The sequence below is a fragment of the Convolutriloba macropyga genome, chromosome 7, assembly GCF_964194025.1.
Source record: "Convolutriloba macropyga chromosome 7, txConMacr16.3, whole genome shotgun sequence".
Classification (NCBI taxonomy): Eukaryota; Metazoa; Xenacoelomorpha; order Acoela; family Convolutidae; genus Convolutriloba; species Convolutriloba macropyga.
This window is the reverse complement of record NC_134474.1, coordinates 20,941,827-20,963,861: the sequence shown is the minus strand read 5'-3', so window position 1 is coordinate 20,963,861 and position 22,035 is coordinate 20,941,827. Positions and strand designations below refer to the sequence as shown.

At 32.9% G+C, this 22,035-nt stretch overlaps 1 protein-coding gene across 2 annotated transcripts in view; it reads left to right on the top strand.

The window, feature by feature from the left end:
- LOC142342696 (phospholipid phosphatase 1-like) overlaps window positions 1-22,035 on the top strand; it is a 518,061-nt gene that overhangs the window by 481,343 nt on the left and 14,683 nt on the right. For both annotated transcript variants that reach the window (XM_075394194.1, XM_075394193.1), the window contains exon 5: window positions 16,753-16,990. In XM_075394194.1, the coding sequence (XP_075250309.1) occupies window positions 16,753-16,990 (238 nt within the window). The remainder of the gene's footprint in view (window positions 1-16,752; window positions 16,991-22,035) is intronic.

The window sequence follows — 22,035 nt, the reverse complement described above, 5'->3', positions numbered from 1 at the left end:
TTCGCAAGATAATCCCTTAATATTAAATTAGTAAGGTCATTTACCTATTCCCATATTGCACTTTACTAATGTAAATTTTCAAAGACGTACCTCACAGAATGACACCCAAGCTGTACACGAGGGGATTAGCAAGATAATCCCTTGATATTAAATTATTAAGGTCATTTACCTATGTATTAACATTAGGTATAGCCCATTTTCCCTCAAATCCCAAAGATGTACCTCACAGCTTGATACCCACGCTGTTCACACGAGGGGGATTAGCAAGTTAATCCCTTAATTTTAAATTAGGCCATTTACTCATTCCCATATTGCACTTTAATAATGTAAATTTCCAAAGACGTACCTCACATCATGATACCCAAGCTGTTCTCTCAAAGGGGATTAGTTAGGTAATGATTTGATATTAAATTAGATAGGGTGACTCATTTACACTTACGTACGGTTTACGTGATTTTCAGAAGTGTACCTCACAGCATGATACCCAAGCTGTTCACACGAAGGGGATTAGCAAGACAGTTCCTTAACAACAAATTAGTAAGGACATTGACCCCCTACCATATTACAGTTTACTAATGTAAATTTCCAAAGACGTACCTCACAGCGTGACACCCAAGCTGTTCACACGAAGGGGATTAGCAAGATAGTGCCTTAACAACAAATCAGTAAGGTTATTGACCCCCAACCATATTACACTTTATTAATGTCAATTTCCAAAGACGTACCTCACAGCATGACACTCAAGCTGTTCATACTAAAGGGATTAGCAAGACAGTGTCTTAACAACAAATCAGTAAGGTCATTGACCCCCTATCATTTTAGACTTTAATAAAGTAAATTTCCAAAAACGTACCTCACAGCATGATACCCACGCTGTTCACACGAAGGGGATTAGCTATAAAATGTTTAAATATTAAACTAGATATGATGACTCACAGTTATGTACGGCTTACGTGATTTTCAAAAATGTTGCGCACAACATGATACCCAAGCTGTTCACACGAAGGAGATTAGCAAGACAGTGCCTTAACAACAAATTAGTAAGGACATTGACCCCCTACCATATTACAGTTTACTATTGTAAATTTCCAAAGACGTACCTCACAGCGTGACACCCAAGCTGTTCACACGAAGGGGATTAGCAAGACAGTGCCTTAACAACAAATTAGTAAGACCATTGACCCCCAAGTGGGGGTTAGCAAGTTAATCCCTTAATATTAAATTAGTAAGGTCATTTACTCATTCCCATATTGCACTTTAATAATGTAAATTTCCAAAGACGTACCTCACAGCATGATACCCAAGCTGTTCTCTCAAAGGGGATTAGTTAGGTAATGATTTGATATTAAATTAGATAGGGTGACTCATTTACACTTACGTACGGTTTACGTGATTTTCAGAAGTGTACCTCACAGCATGATACCCAAGCTGTTCACACGAAGGGGATTAGCAAGACAGTTCCTTAACAACAAATTAGTAAGGACATTGACCCCCTACCATATTACAGTTTACTAATGTAAATTTCCAAAGACGTACCTCACAGCGTGACACCCAAGCTGTTCACACGAAGGGGATTAGCAAGATAGTGCCTTAACAACAAATCAGTAAGGTTATTGACCCCCAACCATATTACACTTTATTAATGTCAATTTCCAAAGACGTACCTCACAGCATGACACTCAAGCTGTTCATACTAAAGGGATTAGCAAGACAGTGTCTTAACAACAAATCAGTAAGGTCATTGACCCCCTATCATTTTAGACTTTAATAAAGTAAATTTCCAAAAACGTACCTCACAGCATGATACCCACGCTGTTCACACGAAGGGGATTAGCTATAAAATGTTTAAATATTAAACTAGATATGATGACTCACAGTTATGTACGGCTTACGTGATTTTCAAAAATGTTGCGCACAACATGATACCCAAGCTGTTCACACGAAGGAGATTAGCAAGACAGTGCCTTAACAACAAATTAGTAAGGACATTGACCCCCTACCATATTACAGTTTACTATTGTAAATTTCCAAAGACGTACCTCACAGCGTGACACCCAAGCTGTTCACACGAAGGGGATTAGCAAGACAGTGCCTTAACAACAAATTAGTAAGACCATTGACCCCCAAGTGGGGGTTAGCAAGTTAATCCCTTAATATTAAATTAGTAAGGTCATTTACTCATTCCCATATTGCACTTTAATAATGTAAGTTTCCAAAGACGTACCTCACAGCATGATACCCAAGCTGTTCTCTCAAAGGGGATTAGTTAGGTAATGATTTGATATTAAATTAGATAGGGTGACTCATTTACACTTACGTACGGTTTACGTGATTTTCAGAAGTGTACCTCACAGCATGATACCCAAGCTGTTCACACGAAGGGGATTAGCAAGACAGTTCCTTAACAACAAATTAGTAAGGACATTGACCCCCTACCATATTACAGTTTACTAATGCAAATTTCCAAAGACGTACCTCACAGCGTGACACCCAAGCTGTTCACACGAAGGGGATTAGCAAGATAGTGCCTTAACAACAAATCAGTAAGGTTATTGACCCCCAACCATATTACACTTTATTAATGTCAATTTCCAAAGACGTACCTCACAGCATGACACTCAAGCTGTTCACACTAAAGGGATTAGCAAGACAGTGTCTTAATAACAAATCAGTAAGGTCATTGACACCCTACCATATTACAATTTAATAATGTAAATTCCCAAAGACGTACCTCAGAGCATGATACCCAAGCTGTTCACACGAAGGGGATTAGCATGACAGTGCCTTAACATCGAATCAGTAAGGTCATTGACCCCCTACCATTTTAGACTTTAATAAAGTAAATTTCCAAAAACGTACCTCACAGCATGATACCCACGCTGTTCACACGAAGGGGATTAGCTATAAAATGTTTAAATATTAAATTAGATATGATGACTCACAGTTATGTACGGCTTACGTGATTTTCAAAAATGTTGCGCACAACATGATACCCAAGCTGTTCACACGAAGGAGATTAGCAAGACAGTGCCTTAACAACAAATTAGTAAGGACATTGACCCCCTACCATATTACAGTTTACTATTGTAAATTTCCAAAGACGTACCTCACAGCGTGACACCCAAGCTGTTCACACGAAGGGGATTAGCAAGACAGTGCCTTAACAACAAATTAGTAAGACCATTGACCCCCAAGTGGGGGTTAGCAAGTTAATCCCTTAATATTAAATTAGTAAGGTCATTTACTCATTCCCATATTGCACTTTAATAATGTAAATTTCCAAAGACGTACCTCACAGCATGATACCCAAGCTGTTCTCTCAAAGGGGATTAGTTAGGTAATGATTTGATATTAAATTAGATAGGGTGACTCATTTACACTTACGTACGGTTTACGTGATTTTCAGAAGTGTACCTCACAGCATGATACCCAAGCTGTTCACACGAAGGGGATTAGCAAGACAGTTCCTTAACAACAAATTAGTAAGGACATTGACCCCCTACCATATTACAGTTTACTAATGTAAATTTCCAAAGACGTACCTCACAGCGTGACACCCAAGCTGTTCACACGAAGGGGATTAGCAAGATAGTGCCTTAACAACAAATCAGTAAGGTTATTGACCCCCAACCATATTACACTTTATTAATGTCAGTTTCCAAAGACGTACCTCACAGCATGACACTCAAGCTGTTCACACTAAAGGGATTAGCAAGACAGTGTCTTAACAACAAATCAGTAAGGTCATTGACCCCCTACCATTTTAGACTTTAATAAAGTAAATTTCCAAAAACGTACCTCACAGCATGATACCCACGCTGTTCAGACGAAGGGGATTAGCTATAAAATGTTTAAATATTAAATTAGATATGATGACTCACAGTTATGTACGGCTTACGTGATTTTCAAAAATGTTGCGCACAACATGATACCCAAGCTGTTCACACGAAGGAGATTAGCAAGACAGTGCCTTAACAACAAATTAGTAAGGACATTGACCCCCTACCATATTACAGTTTACTATTGTAAATTTCCAAAGACGTACCTCACAGCGTGACACCCAAGCTGTTCACACGAAGGGGATTAGCAAGACAGTGCCTTAACAACAAATTAGTAAGACCATTGACCCCCAAGTGGGGGTTAGCAAGTTAATCCCTTAATATTAAATTAGTAAGGTCATTTACTCATTCCCATATTGCACTTTAATAATGTAAATTTCCAAAGATGTGCCTCACAGCATGACACCCAAGCTGTTCTCACGAAAAGGATTAGCAAGATAATCCCTCAATAAGAAATCAGTAAGGTCCTTTACCTTTTCTCATACTACACTTTACTAATGTCAAATTCCAAAGACGTACCTCACAGCATGATGCCCAAGCTGTTCACACGAAGGGGATTAGCAAGATAATCCCTTAATAACAAAATGGGTCATTGACGCCTTTCCATATTACACTTTAATGATGTAAATTTCCAAAGACGTACCTCACAGCATGACACCCAAGCTGTTCACACGAAGGATATTAGTAAGGCAATGTTTCATTATTAAATTAGACAGGATAACTCATTCACAGTTACGTACGACTTTTCAAAATTGTACCTCACAGCATGATACCCAAGCTTTTCAAACGAAGGGGATTAACATGACAGTGACTTAACATCGAATCAGTAAGGTCATTGACTCCCTACCATATTAAACTTTAATAATGTAAATTTTCAAAAGTGAACCTATCAGCATGGTGTCTAAGCTGTTTACACGAAGGAGATTAGCAAGATAGAGCCTTAACAGCAAATTAGTTAGGCCATTCACGGTTTCTCATATTACACTTTACAAATGTCAATTTACAAAGACGTACCTCACCGCATGATGTCCAAACTGTTCACACGAAATGGATTAGCAAGATAATCCCTCAATAACACATTCCAATTCTTAAGGGAAAAAAGACACACCTATCCTCAAAAATACACATTTATTGTGAACAAACACTCAATTCTTGACACGAAACATCCAATTATTGCCTAAAATAGCAAAATGTTGAAAAAAATACCAAATTCGTACCAAAAGAACCAATTCTAGCCCGAAAATACCCGTTTCTAGTCCAGAAATACACCATTTTTAGCAAAAAATACACAATTGTTATGTTAACAAAAATTCGCAGTTCCTGCCAAAAAAAAACCCAGGTCTAGCAAAAACTGCGCTGTAATTGCCAAACGAACACTCAAATCTTCCCGAAAAATACCGATTTTTACCACAAAGTGGAGATATCCTGTCAAAGAACAACCAAACTCCACCCAATGTGTTAGAATTTTTATAAAATACCCAAATAGAAAACGAAATAACAAAAATTCATCAAATATTTATCCAAAACATATCATAAATTAGACAATCTTGCCATCATCTGTATTTATCAAATTTCTTCCCGACAATCCAATTATTTAGTGACTTGACAAACATCAACTTTAGACGTCGTCTTTTGTGATGATGACTCTTCTCCGCTGATTAATATAGGTTTTATGAGCAAAAACTTGTCACGAATTATTTACTGTCGTCTAAAATTAGTCATAAAATACATCAGTTTAATCATAGTAGTTCAACATTTACGTCCTACTATCTTCAAAATTACGAACAATTAGGTGATCTCATCCATGTAGGTGGGTCACTGACCTCTTTGAGAAAAAGTGTAGTTCAACTACTTCGTATGATTGCCACAATTGCGGATATCCAGGCATTGTATGGGCTCATTGAACTAATGTGAACAAAATATAATCCACACTAATGGCAATATGATTTTTCATTCTTTATCAAAGCATGCGGAGCTCACGTGATATAAGTCTTACTCATAGTATCGTAATAATTACGTCACTATTGCGTCATATTGATTTCAGTTTTTATCATACTGTATAAACAAAAGTCCAATTCATTGTGCTTCTTTTTTCCTTCTGTTCATTAGCTCAACAAAAGCTAGCTTTTATTCTTATCTTGAGACAATTTCTTGCTCCTTCTGTTGCAAAACCAAGTTATCATTTATAAACCCTTCAGTGAATATTCGTCATCTCCAGGACCTCTTGCTATTTCCCATTCCACGTAAGTCATTTCTGTTATGAAATATGAAAACAAGCAAGAAAAAACAAACAATTGGCTATTTTTATCATCGTACTCATTCGCAAATAGCATATTAATTCTTCAGAGAGAAAGATTCACCAATACGGGTATTTTATTTTTAGCTTTAGTTTTTTTTAGTATTTCAACCGTCTTCAACCAAAAAAAGGCTGGAATAATGAACATCAAATCCGTGAAACTGAACGAAAATCTCAAAGCCCACATTTTCTTCCCCGATTTCAATGATGATGTTGCAATTATAAAGGAGAGAAAAACTTGCTTCGGCTGGGTAGCTGATCCTCCAGTCTCAATTCCGAGGCAGCTCCTGGTCTTCATTATTGCTATCGAGAATTTGCCTGAGGTCTCTGTTCCATACAAACAGACAACTCCAGACTTCTACAAAAACCGCGTCGAAAACACAAATTTACAAGTGTCAGACAACATGGAACTGAGCAGATCAGTCCGTGAGCAATTCTGTGATTATGAGTTGTCCTATAGACCAATGTATGAAAATCAACTGGGATTTTTTGAGGAGGAGAGAGAACTTAAATTTCTCTGGTGTGTGTCTGACGAGTATGACAAATTGCAGGAGCAGAAACCTCATCGGGATTGTGACGACTGGGAAAATGGGTCATTGACAGAGAGTATCATTGCAAGTATAGAGGAAGAGAACGCAATTGAGCTCAAGTTTGGCAGCAAAAATTGCGACAAGGCAGTCCCCTTTTTGTATTTTTCTCCAGAAACTGGACAAGATACAATGAAAGAAGTACGGGGAGCATCGACTGTTGAAAATACTTCACTCAAGTCTGCCAAAACCATCCTCAGTAAAGTAGTCGATGAATGTGCAGATAACGAAGATCATATTTTTCTCATGATTCAATTGAAGCAATATCTGAAAAAACTTCCCTCAAATGTGAGCAACCGGCGTATTGTACACAAAAGACAGTCAAGAGAAGGGCTCCTGATGTCAATAACCCTGAGAGAGAGGGTAGTAGAAAGCCAGAAGTTGATGACAAGAAAGAAAAAATGTGTCCTCCATCGGGCAAATTGAGACGACATACTGAGTTATAGGGTAACTAAACTAGCAATCTGAGAAGTTATTCCTTTTGCAGATTATTTTTGTTTGTGTTTCCTGTATGATTTCATATCTGATACTAGTATTTTTAGTGACGACTGATTGATTGATTAATTTGAAATATTCTGTTTTACACTCAGAAAAGCTGAAGCTCATGTATGCTTTTGAATTAATACTTTGATACTAATATTTAATTGAGTTCTAAAATTCATTTTCAAAACAATTTTTATCAAAAGTTCAATTTTGAATTTAATTGTTTATTGAAAAAAGCTTGTTTTGTAATATCTGCTTTCTATTCTCAAAAATGCGGGTTAAGAGTCCTTGCAGAGACTGTGAAGTTGATTGGAAATAGTTGGGATGCAAATGATATGGTTATCAGATAATGGACCGTAGTCGACTTACGGACATACGACCACAAAATATCTGTAAGGTCTTTATGTAGATAGATTTAATAACAACAGGTTTTCAAGTCCCTGAATGAGCTGAAAGACCAGATTTTTGAGGTAGAAATGAGCAAGACACGTATTGCACATAAAGAACCAAAAATTGTTGGGTTCTTTATCCTCTTGTACGCCAAAATTACAATGTTGCAACTTAAAAACATTTTCTTATCCTCTTTCTGCGATACAAACAAATATGAGTTGATTGAAATGGATACTGAGTCTTTACTTGGCACGTAGTGAGGAAAAATTTGACGAATTCAGTTGACCAGAAATACATCAAGTGTGGTACTGGATGATGCAAAGCGATTGCAGTGATAATTTCGCAGCAGACTCTAGCAACAGTTGTTTACCACGAATACTAAGCCATAATCATGGAACCTTTGATAAGAGAACACCTGGTTTTTCTAAAGAAGAATTTTCGGTTAAGAATTTTTAGATATCGATACATACATATCATTAAGTATAAAATTTACAAATTTTTTAAGTGGAAAACCATTTCCATTAGTTTTTTTATTGTTTTGAAAAAAAAATGTTTTACTAAAGAAAAATCTTTTTAAAAAATGTAATGTTTATAAGGTTTTTAACAAAAAAAACGTAAATTTAGATGTTTTTTTATCTTTTTTTACATTTTTCAGTTTTTGAAGTTTTCCAAGTTAAATTTTCAATTCAATTGTTTTTTTATTAAAAAATGTTGTTTTACTAATAATTTTTTTTCAAAAATGACGTTTTTTACATACGGTTTTTAGCCAAAAATGTAAATTTTGTTGTTTTTCATTTTTCTATTACATTTTTCAGTTTTGGAAGTTTTTTTCTTGTAAAATTTTCAATTTAATTGTTTTTTATTAAAAAATGTTGTTTTACTAAAAAATTTTTTTTTCAAAAATAACGTTTTTTTCATAATGTTTTTAGCCAAAATTGTAAATTTTGTTGTTTTTAATTTTTCTATTACATTTTTCAGTTTTGGAAGTTTTTTTCTTGTAAAATTTTCAATTTAATTGTTTTTTATTAAAAAATTTTGTTTTACTAAAATATTTTTTTTCAAAAATGACGTTTTTTTCATAAGGTTTTCAGCCAAAATTGTAAATTTTGTTGTTTTTCATTTTTCTATTTTTACATTTTTCAGTTTTGGAAGTTTTTTTGTAAAATTTTCAATTTAATTGTTTTTTTTTTATTAAAAAATGTTTTACTAAAATAATTTTTTTTCAAAAATGACGTTTTTTACATAAGGTTTTTAGCCAAAAATGTAAATTTTGTTGTTTTTTATTTTTCTATTTTACATTTCTCATTTTTGGATTTTTTTTCATGTAAAATTTTCAATTTAATTGTTTTTTATTAAAAAATGTTGATTTACAAAAACAATTTTTGTTTCAAAAATGCCGTTTTTTACATAAGGGGTTTAACCAAAAATGTATGTTATGTTGTTTTTTTATTTTTCTGTTTTTCCATTTTTCAGCTTTTGAAGTTTTTTTCATTGTAAATGAAAAAACTTCAAAAATTGAAAAATGGAAAAATAGAATAAAAAAACAACATAATATACATTTTTGGTTAAACCCCTTATGTAAAAAACGGCATTTTTGAAACAAAAATTGTTTTTGTAAAACAACATTTTTTAATAAAAAAAGAATTAAATTGAAAATTTTACATGAAAAAAAAATCTAAAAATGAGAAATGTAAAATAGAAAAATAAAAAACAACAAAATTTACATTTTTGGCTAAAAACCTTATGTAAAAAACGTCATTTTTGAAAAAAAATTATTTTAGTAAAACAAAATTTTTTTAATAAAAAAACAATTAAATTGAAAATTTTACAAAAAAAACTTCCAAAACTGAAAAATGTAAAAATAGAAAAATGAAAAAACAACAAAATTTACATTTTTAGTTAAAAATATTATGCATATACAAAACCACATTTTTGAAAAAAAAATATTTTAGTAAAACAACATTTTTTAATAAAAAACAATGAAATTGAAAATTTTACAAAAAAACTTCTAAAACTTAAAAATGTAAAAATAGAAAAATGAAAAACAACAAAATTTACATTTTTGGCTAAAAACCTTATGTAAAAAACGTCATTTTTGAAAAAAAATTATTAGTAAAACAACATTTTTTAATAAAAAAACAATTGAATTGAAAATTTAACTTGAAAACTTCCAAAACTGAAAAATGTAAAAATAGAAAAATGAAAAAACAACAAAATTTACATTTTTAGTTTAAAATATTATGTATATATAAAACCACATTTTTGAAAAAAAAATATTTTAGTAAAACAACATTTTTTAATAAAAAACAATGAAATTGAAAATTTTACAAAAAAACTTCTAAAACTTAAAAATGTAAAAATAGAAAAATGAAAAACAACAAAATTTACATTTTTAGCTAAAAACTTTATGTAAAAAACGTCATTTTTGAAAAAAAATTATTAGTAAAACAACATTTTTTAATAGAAAAACAATTAAATTGAAAATTTTACAAAAAAAACTTCCAAAACTGAAAAATGTAAAAATAGAAAAATGAAAAAACAACAATATTTACATTTTTAGTTAAAAATATTATGTATATATAAAACCACATTTTTGAAAAAAAAATATTTTAGTAAAACAACATTTTTTAATAAAAAAACAATTAAATTGAAAATTTTACATGAAAAAAAATCCAAAAATGAGAAATGTAAAATAGAAAAATAAAAAACAACAAAATTTACATTTTTGGCTAAAAACCTTATGTAAAAAACGTCATTTTTGAAAAAAAATTATTTTAGTAAAACAACATTTTTTAATAAAAAAAAAACAATTAAATTGAAAATTTTACAAGAAAAAACTTCCAAAACTGAAAAATGTAAAAAAAAAAATGAAAAAACGACAAAATTTACATTTTTGGTTAAAAACCTTGTAAAAAAACACATTTTTGAAAAAAAAATTATTTTAGTAAAACAACATTTTTTTTAAAAAAACAATTAAATTGAAAATTTTACAAAAAAATCTTCCAAAACTGAAAAATGTAAAAATAGAAAAATGAAAAAAAAACAAAATTTACTTTTTTAGTTAAAAATATTATGTATATATAAAACCACATTTTTGAAAAAAAATATTTTAGTAAAACAACATTTTTTAATAAAAAACAATGAAATTGAAAATTTTACAAAAAAACTTCTAAAACTTAAAAATGTAAAAATAGAAAAATTAAAAACAACAAAATTTACAATTTTGGCTAAAAACCTAATGAAAAAAACGTTATTTTTGAAAAAAAAATATTTTAAAACAACATTTTTTAATAAAAAACAATTAAATTGAAAATTTTACAAGAAAAAAACTTCCAAAACTGAAAAATGTAATAGAAAAATTAAAAACAACAAAATTTACAATTTTGGCTAAAAACATTATGAAAAAAACGTTATTTTTGAAAAAAAAATTTTTTAGTAAAACAACATTTTTTAATAAAAAACAATTAAATTGAAAATTTTACAAGAAAAAAACTTTCAAAACTGAAAAATGTAATAGAAAAATGAAAAACAACAAAATTTACATTTTTGGCTAAAAACCGTATGTAAAAAACGTCATTTTCGAAAAAAAATTATTAGTAAAGCAACATTTTTTAATAAAAAAAAACAATTGAATTGAAAATTTAACTTGAAAAAAACTTCAAAAACTGAAAAATGTAAAAATAGATAAAAAACATCTAAATTTACCTTTTTTTTGTTAAAAACCTTATAAACGTTACATTTCTTAAAAAGATTTTTCTTTTGTAAAACATTTTTTTTTCAAAACAATAAAAAAACTAATGGAAATGATTTTCCACTTAAAAAATTTGTAAATTTTATACTTAATGATATGTATGTATCGATATCTAAAATTTCTTAACCGAAAATTCCTCTTTAGAAAAACCAGGTGTTCTCTTATCAAAGGTTCCATGATTATGGCTTAGTATTCGTGGTAAACAACTGTTGCTAGAGTCTGCTGCGAAATTATCACTGCAATCGCTTTGCATCATCCAGTACCACACTTGATGTATTTCCGGTCAACTGAATTCGTCAAATTTTTCCTCACTACGTGCCAAGTAAAGACTCAGTATCCATTTCAATCACTTCATATTCGTTTGTATCGCAGAAAGAGGATAGGAAAATGTTTTTAAGTTGCAACATTGTAATTTTGGCGTACAAGAGGATAAAGAACCCAACAATTATTGGTTCTTTATGTGCAATACGTGTCTTGCTCATTTCTACCTCAAAAATCTGGTCTTTCAGCTCTTTCTGGGACTTGAAAACCTGTTGTTAATAAATCTATCTACATAAAGACCTTACAGATATTTTGTGGTCGTTTGTCCGTAAGTCGACTACGGTCCATTATCTGATAACCATATCATTTGCATCCCAACTATTTGCAATCAACTTCACAGTCTCTGCAACGACTCTTAACCCGCATTTTTGAGAAAAAAAGCAGTTATTACAAAACAAGCTTTTTTCGATAAATATTTAAATTCAAAATTGAACTTTTGATAAAAGTTGTTTTGAAAATGCATTTTGGAACTCAATTAAATATTAGTATCAAAGTATTAATTCAAAAGCATACATGAGCTTCAGCTTTTCTGAGTGTAAAACAGAATATTTCAAATTAATCAATCAATCAGTCGTCACTAAAAATACTAGCATCAGATATGAAATCATACAGGAAATACAAAAATAATCTGCAAAAGGAATAACTTCTCAGATTGCTAGTTTAGTTACCATATAACTCAGTATGTCGTCTCAATTTGACCGATGGAGGACACATTTTTTCTTTCTTGTCATCAACTTCTGGCTTTCTACTTCCCTCTCTCTCAGGGTTATTGACATCAGGAGCCCTTCTCTTGACTGTCTTTTGTGTACAATACGCCGATTGCTCACATTTGAGGGAAGTTTTTTCAGATATTGCTTCAATTGCATCATGAGAAAAAATTTGATCTTGGTTATCTCCACATTCATCGACTACTTTACTGAGGATGGTTTTGGCAGATTTGAGTGAAGTATTTTCAACAGTCGATGCTCCCTGTACTTCTTTCATTGTATCTTGTCCAGTTTCTGTAGGAAAATACAAAAAGGGGACTGCCTTGTCGCAATTTTTGCTGCCAAACTTGAGCTCAATTGCGTTCTCTTCCTCTATACTTGCAATGATACTCTCTGTCAATGACCCATTTTCCCAGTCGTCACAATCCCGATGAGGTTTCTGCTCCTGCAAATTGTCATACTCGTCAGACACACACCAGAGAAATTTAAGTTCTCTTTCCTCCTCAAAAAATCCCAGTTGATTTTTATACATTGGTCTATAGGACAACTCATAATCACAGAATTGCTCACGGACTGATCTGCTCAGTTCCATGTTGTCTGACACTTGCAAATTTGTGTTTTCGATGCGGTTTTTGTAGAAGTCTGGAGTTGTCTGTTTGTATGGAACAGAGACTTCAGGCTAATTCTCGATAGCAATAATGAAGACCAGGAGCTGCCTCGGAATTGAGAATGGAGGATCAGCTACCCAGCCGTAGCAAGTCTTTCTCTCCTTTATAATTGCAAAATCATCATTGAAATCGGGGAAGAAGATGTGGGCTTTGAGATTTTCGTTCAAATTCACAGATTTGATGTTCATTATTTCAGCCTTTTTTTGGTTGAAGACGGTTGAAATACTAAAAAAAAACTAAAGCTAAGGATAAATTACCCGTATTGGTGAATCTTTCTCTCTGAAGAATTAATATGCTATTTGCGACTGAGTACGATGATAAAAATAGCCATTTGTTTGTTTTTTCTTGCTTGTTTTCATATTTCATAACAGAAATGACTTACGTGGAATGGGAAATAGGAAGAGTTCCTGGAGATGACGAATATTCACTGAAGGGTTTATAAATGATAACTTGGTTTTGCAACAGAAGGAGCAAGAACTTGTCTCAAAATAAGAATAAAAGCTAGTTTTTGTGGAGCTGTTGAACAGAAGGAAAAAAGAAGCACAATGAATTGGACTTTTGTTTATACAGTATGATAAAAACTGAAATCATTATGACGCAATAGTGACGCAAAACCTATATCAATCAGCGGAGAAGAGTCATCATCACAAAAGACTATGTCTAAAGTTGATGTTTGTCAGGTCACTAAATAATTGGATTGTCGGGAAGAAATTTGATAAATACAGATGATGGCAAGATTGTCTAATTTATGATATGTTTTGGATAAATATTTGATGAATTTTTGTTATTTCGTTTTCTATTTGGGTATTTTATAAAAATTCTAACACATTGGGTGGAGTTTGGTTGTTCTTTGACAGAATATCTCCACTTTGTGGTAAAAATCGGTATTTTTCGGGAAGATTTGAGTGTTCGTTTGGCAATTACAGCGCAGTTTTTGCTAGACCTGGTTTTTTTTTGGCAGGAACTGCGAATTTTTGTTAACATAATAATTGTGTATTTTTTGCTAAAAATGGTGTATTTCTGGACTAGAAACGGGTATTTTCGGGCTAGAATTGGTTCTTTTGGTACGAATTTGGTATTTTTTTCAACATTTTGCTATTTTAGGCAATAATTGGATGTTTCGTGTCAAGAATTGAGTGTTTGTTCACAATAAATGTGTATTTTTGAGGATAGGTGTGTCTTTTTTCCCTTAAGAATTGGAATGTGTTATTGAGGGATTATCTTGCTAATCCCCTTCTTGTAAACGGCTCAGACACCATGGTGTCAGGTTTACTTTTGAAAATTTACATTATTAAAGTTTAATATGGTAGGGGGTCAATGACCTTACTGATTCGATGTTAAGTCACTGTCATGTTAATCCCATTCGTTTGAAAAGCTTGGGTATCATGCTGTGAGGTACATTTTTGAAAAGTCGTACGTAACTGTGAATGAGTCATCCTGTCTAATTTAATAATAAAACATTGCGTTACTAATATCCTTCATGTGAACAGCTTGGGTGTCATGCTGTCAGGCACATCTTTGGAAATTTACATTACTAAAGTGCAATATGGGAATGAGTAAATGACCTTACTAATTTAATATAAGGGATTAACTTGCTAATCCCCCTTGCTTGAACACCTTGGGTGTCATGCTGTGAGGTACACTTTTGGAAATTTACATTATTAAAGTGTAATATGGGAAAAGGTAAATGACCTTACTAATTTAATATCAAGGGATTATCTTGCTAATCCCCTCGTGTGAACAGCTTGGGTGTCATGCTGTGAGGTACACTTTTGGAAATTTACATTATTAAAGTGTAATATGGGAAAAGGTAAATGACCTTACTAATTTAATATAAGGGATTAACTTGCTAATCCCCCTTGCTTGAACACCTTGGGTGTCATGCTGTGAGGTACACTTTTGAAAATTTACATTATTAAAGTGCAATATGGTAGGGGGTCAATGTTCTGACTAATTTGTTGTTAAGGCACTGTCTTGCTAATCCCCTTCGTGTGAACAGCTTGGGTATCATGCTGTGCGGAACATTTTTGAAAATCACGTAAGCCGTACATAGCTGTGAGTCATCATATCTAATTTAATATTTAAAGATTTTATAGCTAATCCCCTTCGTGTGAACAGCGTGGGTATCATGCTTTGATGTACGTTTTTGGAAATTTACTTTATTAAAGTCTAAAATGGTAGGGGGTCAATGACCTTACTAATTTGTTGTTAAGGCACTGTCTTGCTAATCCCCTTCGTGTGAACAGCTTGGGTGTCACGCTGTGAGGTACGTCTTTGGAAATTTACATTAGTAAACTGTAATATGGTAGGGGGTCAATGTCCTTACTAATTTGTTGTTTAGGCACTGTCTTGCTAATCCCCTTCGTGTGAACAGCTTGGGTATCATGCTGTGCGGAACATTTTTGAAAATCACGTAAGCCGTACATAACTGTGAGTCATCATATCTAATTTAATATTTAAACATTTTGTAGCTAATCCCCTTCGTGTGAACAGCGTGGGTATCATGCTGTGATGTACGTTTTTGGAAATTTACTTTATTAAAGTCTAAATTGGTAGGGGGTCAATGACCTTACTGATTTGTTGTTAAGACACTGTCTTGCTAATCCCTTTAGTGTGAACAGCTTGGGTGTCATGCTGTGAGGTACGTCTTTGGAAATTGACATTAGTAAAGTGCAATATGGGAATAGGTAAATGGCCTTACTAATTTAATATTAAGGGATTATCTTGCTAATCCCCCTCGCGTGAACAGCTTGGGTATCATGCTGTGAGGTTCGTTTTTGGAAATTTACATTATTAAAGTGTAATATGGTAGGGGGTCAATGACCTTACTGATTCGATGTTAAGGCACTGTCATGCTAATCCCCTTCGTGTGAACAGCTTGGGTATCATGCTGTGAGGTACGTCTTTGGAAGTTTACATCATTAAAGTGTAATATGGTAGGGTGTCAATGACCTTACTGATTTGTTGTTAAGGCACTATCTTGCTAATCCCCCTCGTGTGAACACCTTGGGTGTCACGCTGTGAGGTACACTTTTGGAAATTTACATTATTAAAGTGTAATATGGGAAAAGGTAAATGACCTTACTAATTTAATATCAAGGGATTATCTTGCTAATCCCCTCGTGTGAACAGCTTGGGTGTCATGCTGTGAGGTACACTTTTGGAAATTTACATTATTAAAGTGTAATATGGGAAAAGGTAAATGACCTTACTAATTTAATATCAAGGGATTATCTTGCTAATCCCCTCGTGTGAACAGCTTGGGTATCATGCTGTGAGGTACGTCTTTGGGATTTGAGGGAAAATGGGCTATACGTAATCTTTATACATGGGTACGTCTTTTTACCCCCCCCCCCCAGCTTTGCTCGCATATTACTACTGTCAACCTTCAACCAGAATGGTATAAAACGCACAATTTATGGTTTCTCTACGTCTTTCGTTTCTCTACCTTTTCTGTTCGTTTTTGGTTTTGATTTTAAGTTTAAAGGGAAGTTTGGAAGCCATTTCCGTAACCTATTTATCCTGCAATAACACTGGATTTGTAATCGCTCTAGTATCAAATTTAAATTGTTAGAATAATGCTGGCAAACTATAATGCTGGCAAACAGGCAAATTATATGCGTTTTGTCATTTTGATTAATAACTGATAAAAAGCATTTAACATTTGGACTGTATTTTACATTGTCTATTTATATTTTCCATTTTGACAGCGAAACAACGAAGCGGATGAAGCCGTGCATAGAATCCAGATCAACCAATTCCTGTCAACTTATTACTACAGTGTGACTAACTTCCTGTTCGGCTTCTATGTCTCCGGACTCTTGACTAACATCGTCAAGCATGCTGCGGGTAGATTGAGGCCCAATTTTGTATCTGTCTGTGATCCAGCTGCTTGCAAGAGTTCTAATTTGTCGGAGGGCTCAGCATTGACACAGTTGTATGTATTACGTAAGTGATTCACAATGGAAGTTCAGCACTTCACCAAATTATACTGCCGACCTTTCTTTTTTAAAAACTCAAAATCATTCGTAAAAATTACTCCACTGCCCATCCCAGATGCGTACGTCGAAAAAAATTCAGTCGATGCCGCTCTTTTCAATAATCAAATTGATTATCAAGATTCACCTGCTGGCTAACCGCAGTACTGGTAAACATTTTCGCACTTTCAATTATTAAATAAGTCCTAGCTCTGTGTAGTTCTATGTTCACTCAGCGAAAACTGCCTACCCAAAGCATAAATAAGGCGGGCCTTTTGCTCAGTGCTTTTCGATTGCCAATGTTTCTTCTAAACCCTTTAACGATAGCCCCTTCAAGCGGGTCATTGTTCTGAAAATCATTGATGTCGCCGAATCTCTAATGGTCTCTATACGAGAAAAGCTAGATATCATAAAAGATACTGTAACATCGTCCCAAAATACAGATAGAGTACTGAGACTACCAAGTCAGTTAACGTGTAATGTTGATCTGAGACACAATGCCTACCCAGTGCTCAAATGCATTTTTGTGTTCATCGACCATAAGTTTTATAAAAACAACTCGTGCATATGACGAATTCATTGCGACTACTCTTTGAATAATTTCCATATATAACACAAATGTGTAAAATTTGTGTTTCGGTGGTATGTATGATCCCTCGTGGTTTCTAGTCGTAAAAATAAAATAGATATTAATGATAATATTAATAATATTGAAGTTCAAGTGAATGAATTTTGGTTTTTTAGTTTAAAAAGGAATTGGTCCTGAGTGAACAATCGATTGCATTCGAATAGTGTTGGTATATGCTGAACTCGATTGCTGACAGCTACTTGTCAAAGCTCCTTGAAAAATGCACTGAAATAGTTTCATTTTTTATTAGCCGCAAAAGCGATATCGGGGGGGGGGGGGGGTGTGGCTTTCTCGCTGTCTTTTTTATAGCTGCGAAGCTGTAAGATGAGCGTCGCTATGTTGCGGCGTTTGCGGTTTTTAACGTCTCGAGGAGGAGTATTGGTGGAGCGTCTTTTTTGATCGATAATTTATTTGATCGAGTGTATTTAAATTAGGATGCCAAAGTCTATGCCGCGCGTGCAATCTGAAATCTAAGTGTTTAGGTCAAACGGCGGAGCGAATTGAAGAGCAGAGAGAAGAGAGTGGTTTTTTGTTCATGTCGTTCTTTGAGAGAGCTAGAAAATCAGGTCCAGAAAATTTTTCTTTAAGCGAGCAAAATTTTTATATCATTTTCGGCCTTTCCGAAGCACTTTTTTAGTTTTAACTCCAATTTTTTCAGTCAAAAGTCTCTCATTTATCTAGTCTAGTGTTAGTGTGCTTGGAGTCATTTTTGACCTTCTGAAGCAAATATTAAAATTTCAGATTCAATTTTCAGCTATTTTTACCATTATGCCATGTTTTTCTTAGCAGTTTCTCTATACTTAATCATTCTTCACTGAATTTGGGTTGAAATTAGTTGTTCTTAGAGTTTTAGTGGTCTTTCAAATTAATTAAATTTTATTTTAAGTTGTTTTTGCTGAAGAAAATTAAGTAAATTTGAACAAGTGTTTAACCGACTTCTGTTTTTTTTTGTTTTTTGTCTATTTCCTCAGATTTTATTTTTCTTGATGTAGTATTACTCGGTCAATACGTAATCATAGCCTTTCTACAAGTTGTGCTGCAATTGAGTTATTTTTGAGAAGTAGACATGGCACTTCACCGAAATAAATTGTTCAAATTTCCAAATTTTCAGGTTTTGTATTTGCATGTTTTAATTACTGTTTAATGTTTCTCTGACAAGCATCTTGTGGCTGACTGGTATACTAGAAGATGCAATTTTTTTTCAGAATAATGGTTGGAAAATTGCATTTTTGTAGATCTTTTTCCACAGAATATTTTTTCGATTAGGTCTTTCGTCATTTCTTTTCACGTTTCCTCTGTTTTCTCTTTATGAACCCATTTTGCTAGATTGTCTATCAAAAGTAAAAGTTTGCTACTTGGATGACAAGGTCTTAGTAGTTTTTGCCAACAATTTTTTTTGAGTGCAACTAAATTTTTGTCAGTTAGATTTCTTGTAATTATTTCTGTTGTTATTTAAAAATCGTAACTAGTTAGGGTGTTCAATAAGTCAATGAGTATGGTCAATTTTCTACTTTGAGTAGTTTTCGGAATTTTTCGGGCTGTTTTTTTACTGGAAGTGCTATTTGTTCAAACAGCGTTTTGATCTAAATGCGAAAGTGAGTAAATTGTCGTGTAAAATATTTGTTCGGAAAGTTTTTTGATCATGCGTTGTTCCGTTAATGACTTTTAAAAGTGTTTAAAAGTGTTTTTGAGAGGATAGCGCCTATACATAACCGTTTTTAGCCGTTTTTTCGACCGGTAATGCATTAAGATGTTTTTCTGTAATTGATAAAACAAAGACCTTAATAAAGCGTTACAGGTGCAAAACGGGGTTATAAATCTCAATTTTTTAGTTAATTTTTGGATTTTTTTTGATGAATTTTGTTTTGGAGTTTTGAGCGGGCATTTTTTGTTTTTTAGAACAAAACAGTGTATAAGGGAACGTGCATTGGACTCCTATCAACTATGGAATTTTGAAAAGTGTACGCATTCTAATCTGATTTTGCGTTTTAAGTGCAATTTGAGTTTTTTCTTTGGTTTTTGGTTTTAATTACTGGAAAGTCTTCCTGTGAGATGTCACGTATATTAAATTCGTGCTATCAATAACTAACCAAGTTTCTGGTTCTAAGTCTTTGAAATTCAATTAAGTATTTCATAGCCGTAGGTTTAACAATATATTGACAACATTTATCGCAAAATGTTTTTGTTTCGAAACTTTTAGAACGTTTTTATTTTGACAGATATTTTGTTTCTCCAAATATTTTTTGGGCTGGGTTTTGGTCATATGTTTTTTCTTTGCAAAAACATTTTTCTCCTTTTGATTATTCGGTTCCTTACATGATACAAGTTTTGCAATTGTTCAAATACGTTTTGTCTCTTATATTTTTAGGAAGAGAGATTTATAGCTTGTTCTTTTTTCCTAACTGCTGTGACGCCAACTATAAACATTAGCTTATTGATCAGTCCTGAAATTTTTTTGAATAATTCAGTTCAGGATCCAAGAATATTATCTGTCTTACGCTTTCTCAGTGTGTCTTTTTTTGTTTTTGTTTAGTTATTGTCCATCATACGAACTGTGGCCCATTTTCAACATCACCAGATATGCTTCTAATAAAACAAATTTTTGCAGTGTCTAGATTTTGCTGTAGATTTTTCCGGTCAAAACTATGATTTAAGATTTAATTATTTGCGGCTTCTTTTGTATAGTTTATTGATGATGTCGTGATTTTCTTTGTTGGATTGTTTCAATACTATCACTGCTGAAATCTTACTTGTTAGGACAGGGGTAAGTTGTTACAAATGTTGTAATACAAGCTGATGAGGTAAAGAATAAATGTTAATGGACAAAATATTTGTTTCGGCGGCAGTTGCCGTGTTGATTGTTCTGAAGCTTCGACTCGCTTCCGGAATTCTTCCGGCTATGTGCTTTCTTTCGTGTGCTGACGCTCTTTGCTCTAAACATTTTATTACGCAGCAAAGCTGAAAAAGTCACATTTTTTTGAATAACTTCTTCCTCGCTTGAGTGCGTGACGTCATTTTCTACTCTCTGGCAACAGTCTTTTGGTCTTTTTTGTGATTAGATTTTAATCATATGCGACTCAACTAACTGAAAAAAATTTTTTGCACTTCAAAACTTACGTTTAATTTGAAATAGTTTAAGGTGAAAGAAACTCATGTGTTATAACGGTCCCTAATAAAAAGGCTTCTGCGAAGTGAATTTTAGCAAGCTTTGTTAACTTATCTGTAAATATTTTTTTCATAGCTATTTGGGTGGCGTCGATAACTTTTTGAACTTATATATGTAACTGATTCTATCTCTATCATACGGCACGGAAGTTTTTCTCAGCTATTCCGTCAATGTGTTGGCTTTGTTTTTAAGATCTGTTCACACTTTTTTCAACTTTTCTCAATGAGAAATCAAGTTTCATTAATGATTTTAGTCACGATTGAGTAGTAAGAGAGCGAAAAGCCACTAGATTGAAAGCGTGACATTGTTTCAATTGAGCGTGACTTTGTTTCGCATTTGTTTTCATCCATTTTTTTGAATTTTTGATTGTTGCCTGCGTTTGGCACTACTTTTGTTGCGTGATCCCCCAATTGTTTTATTAACGTTGATATATTGATTGATAGTTGCCTCTATTGTTAGATAGTGTAGTAGATGCCGAAGAGTTCAAATCTGATTTGCATGTTTCGTTGACTTTGATTCCACTTATTTTGAATGAAGTTTGTATAAATTGCTTTTTGACTAATTTTGTTTGTTTTAATCGTTTAAATGTCTCTAGTGGATTTTAACAAACTTGATGTCTGCTGTCTAAAATTCTGTTGTGTAGAGATCTTGTTGTGCAGCTGACGTTTTTGGAAAAAAAATAACTTCAATAACAATTGTTTCCAAAAGAAGTCTTTTGAGGTTGTCGTTGCTAGAAAATAAATGACTTTAATTAACAAATTTTTCGAAAATATATAAATTTAATTTTTCTACCGTTGTAGTGTTTTGTTTACTTTCGTTGAATTCATAGTATTCGATTTGTTTGTTATCAGATGCTGTTCTTTTAAGGCGACTGATAGTGTTCTCTTCAGTTGTTTCAATTCTTTAAATTGTAATTCAGGACTGGTCCTGTTATGTTTGTTTTTATTTCGTAGTCAAGGTTTTTGTTATAAACATATGATATCACAATCACTTCAAATCTGCCTTTTGTTTCTTCGCTCATCCAATTTAGAATGAATTGCGTGCGTCCTTTTTCACTCTTAGCGGAGCGAGTTTTCTTACTCTTTCTCAAAAATGACTTCTCCACTCAAATAGACTTTTCGTTACTTTAATTCAAGGCTATAAGGTCAAGTGATAATGGGTTACTCTAATTGAATAATTGAAGGTTGTTTACGAGCAGCTAATATAAGCAGCAATAAGTTAT